The sequence below is a fragment of the Myotis davidii genome, unplaced genomic scaffold, assembly GCF_000327345.1.
Source record: "Myotis davidii unplaced genomic scaffold, ASM32734v1 scaffold174, whole genome shotgun sequence".
Classification (NCBI taxonomy): Eukaryota; Metazoa; Chordata; class Mammalia; order Chiroptera; family Vespertilionidae; genus Myotis; species Myotis davidii.
Genome location: NW_006289087.1, coordinates 6,063,240 through 6,066,723, shown reverse-complemented (window position 1 = coordinate 6,066,723; position 3,484 = coordinate 6,063,240). Strand labels below are relative to the sequence as shown.

Below are 3,484 nucleotides of genomic sequence, written 5' to 3'. Positions count from 1 at the left end.
GTGGCACGGTGAGCGCAGGATAAAGAAGAGTTCCGAGGGGAGAGAGTAAGTCCCCCTGGTGTCAGGGCTGGGTCTGGAACGGACGAGGCCGCGGCAGAGTGGGTTTTACAGTCCAATTCCGTTTCCCTCTGCCCATCAGGGCTCTGTGGCATTTGATTTCGTGAGGCTCACATCGCCTCCAATACACGCAGGACACAGATCGATAACCGTGTCCCCCTTGGTTAAAGCTGTGGGAACATTCAGAGACAGGGTGGGGGGGAAGCCCATGCAGTAGCCTGGACCACAATGGGCAGATTCTATTTTTGAAAAAGTCTAAGTTTCAAGCTATTGTGAAGTGTTCTTTTGTTTCTTTTTCCTTTTTTATTTTTTTGAATGGAGAAGAAGAGCTGGCCTATTGCCATTTCTGCTTTTAAGAGTAAGTAACCGTCTGAGGGTCTGGGCTATAAAATACTTAATGGCAATGAAGACTACAGCTCGGTTCCACAGATAGATGATGTTATTAGCAGCTTGGAAAGCGACCAATTGCTGAAACAAAATGGGAGGCGCAATGAAAAATAAGGAAGCAAAACTTAAATGGTGGCCCTGTTTTTCAAGGTAATATTTATACAATACACTCTTCAATGAAGACAGAGTACATTAAAATGACAGGGCATGAGCCAAGATTGCCAGAAAGTATCTAAAACTAATGAGCATTTCCCTTAAAAGAAGGTAAATCTCATTAATCAAGACAAAACGCACAAAATGAAAATGTAATGTTTGGAAACTAAAGAATGGCTTGCTAGGACAATTACATACTATTAATTGGATTTTTAAAATGACACTAATAATAAAAAGCACAATTTCATCAATATTTTAGCTACTAATGAAATATGGGTGTGTATTGTAGATTTCGGAAATGAGGATATGAAAAGCTGATATTAATGTAATTTTAAATATGGTTCTCATGAAGCTATATCACACTCATAAAATTTAAATATTTTATTCTAATAGTTGAGGCAAACTCAATCTTTTCATTGATTAGCCCAATTATTATGGAGCAGTATTGACATATTGTGGCAGTTACAAGTTTTCAATTATTTTCACCTTTTAAACTTAAACTTACTTAGTTGTAGAGCCCAATATCAGGGAGAAAAAAATGTACTTAAATTAGGATACTAAATTCGGCAAAATTGTATGCACATTTTATTTTTAATAACATTTAGATGATTCTGTCCTTCACTATGTGCACTCTTGACATTTATGTTGAATATAGACAATTACTAACTCCTAAGTGACATTTTATAAAAAGAAATCCCCGCCATCCTCCTTGAAAGGATAGCTGAGCAGAGAGCCCTACGTTTTCCTTGTTCCTGTCCCCTGACATGGAATGACCCCCAGGCTGTCCACACACACTCACCAGTGGGCCCAGAGCACACCCTCTAGCCGTGCAGGCCTGGACTCTGAAAGAATGTAAGCTCCACGGAGCAAATCCGTAAGCATGGCAGCTGAGCTCTGAGGAATTGTGAATGAGCAGTCCATCCAGATATAGCCCGTAGCGTGTGATCACACCTGGAAAGATAATTGCAATGAGTAGGATGAGTAGGCAACAGCAAAGAATGACTTCGAAAGAGCAAGCACTTCGTTTTTAAAAAGTATTTTTAAATTGACTTTATAGAGAGGAAGGGAGAGGGAGAGAGAGAAACATTGATGAGAGACAAACATTGATTGGCCGCCTCCTGCACGCCTCTCCTGGGGATGGAGCCCACAACCTGGGCATGTGCTCTGACCAGGAATCCTATCGGGATCTCCTGGTTCATGGACTGAGCCACACTGGCCGGGCAACAGGCACTTGATGTGACTCCTAATTTTGTGGAATCACCGCATCTGGTATTTCCGAGCCTGAACTCTGTCTTTTCCCAAAGGGTAAAAGGGTCTTTAAACCCTTAAATATCAAATTGCTAAGCCCACAGTCCCCCTGTTTGCTCTGCATCTACTTCCTTTTCCCTTTTGTTCCTCTGACACATCAGTAACCAGCTCCTCGTATTAAAGAAAGTCTGTCTTAAAGGCCTCGCACATTTTCTCTTTGGTCAATTAGACCTTGATCAATACTTCCTTAAAGGATGAACACTTTTTAAAGTTTCCATGCGTTAATACTTTAATAAAGCTACTTATGACTCATTTTCCTTTTTTGAAGGTAACTTTGCACAACTGATGTTTCTGAAAGCAGATCTATTTCCCTCATTTCCAGATTTTGGAAAGAGAGTCTTCGTTTTACCATCACGTGTCACAATGGTCCCACAAGAGCATGGCTACTCCCATTGGCTCTCCTTTATTCTAGGGGGGCCATCCGGGGTACCACTGAGCATGCTCCCCTGAAAGCATTTGATTTAATGTCACTTCATATGAGACGCACAAAAGCACACATGAATTAAAACTAAGAAATGACAAATACCTAAGAGAAAACCAAACACTTCGTTGAAAATTTAAGAGAAAAAAAGATGGATCAAATCACAATTATAAAAAGGACAAGAACTTATGATGTGCCAGGCACCCTACTAAGCGATCACTGAATACACACACACACACACACACACACACACACACACACACACACACACACACACCTACGTACAAATAATGTGTTGCAGAAGCTCGTAAAGAACTTGTAAGACACCTAAAATGCGATCTACTTGACCTACTTCTCAACATTGAAACAGAAAGTACCCAAATCAATATCTCCCTTTTCGTACATAATTGGGGGACAGAGAATTTCTTTTATGCTGGGATTATGTGCATAATATCTCACTTCCCTCACATATTGAGAAATGAGATGTTTTACAGAAGTTCATTTTCATTATAACTAAATCTCAGCCCTTAAGTACAAACTTTCAAAATCTGGACCATTTGGAAGGAAATCTTTCTAGCAAGTGCTACACATCTGTCTTCTCACTCAGACAGTAATGAATGTAATTGGATCACTTCTGTGATGAGTCCAACCGCGCACATGGACGTCAAAGACTGAAGTCTCTAATTCAGTCATGCCCTCTGGGGCGCACGAGACACAGGACCCTCACCCAGCTCTTACCCTTAACATCCCTCAGTGGCTCTGCTTTGCCACTCCTTGTGTCTACTTTCTGAGTTCTTTTCCATCCTCCCTCAGTGACAGTCTTTCGAAAGTCACTTCCTGGATTTGTCTCCCTGACTCACTCTGGCAAGTCAACCCCTAGCAAGCTCTGCGGAGAAAGCAGATACCCGTGACATCTGGAACTCTGGGTGAAGAAATAGCAGACGGTGACTGAGACAGGGCTTAGTGTAAGATGAGCACATGACAATGAGCTAAGTATCAAGTTAAGTGAGATTTGTGACAGTTAATTCAACTGCTAAGTGTGGGTTGTTTTTTTTTTTAGCACCTAGGATGCGCTTGCATTGAGAGGGAGATGACACCGGAGTCCCATTTCAGTGCAGGTAAGATCGGACACCACACACACACATTCTGTAGATAACA

The 3,484-nt window shown here is 41.4% G+C and overlaps 1 protein-coding gene across 1 annotated transcript in view; it reads right to left on the bottom strand.

The window, feature by feature from the left end:
* USH2A (Usher syndrome 2A (autosomal recessive, mild)) overlaps positions 1-3,484 on the bottom strand; it is a 442,266-nt gene that overhangs the window by 196,907 nt on the left and 241,875 nt on the right. The window contains 1 exon segment of the mRNA XM_006761291.2: positions 1,397-1,548. Coding sequence (XP_006761354.1) covers positions 1,397-1,548 — 152 coding nt within the window.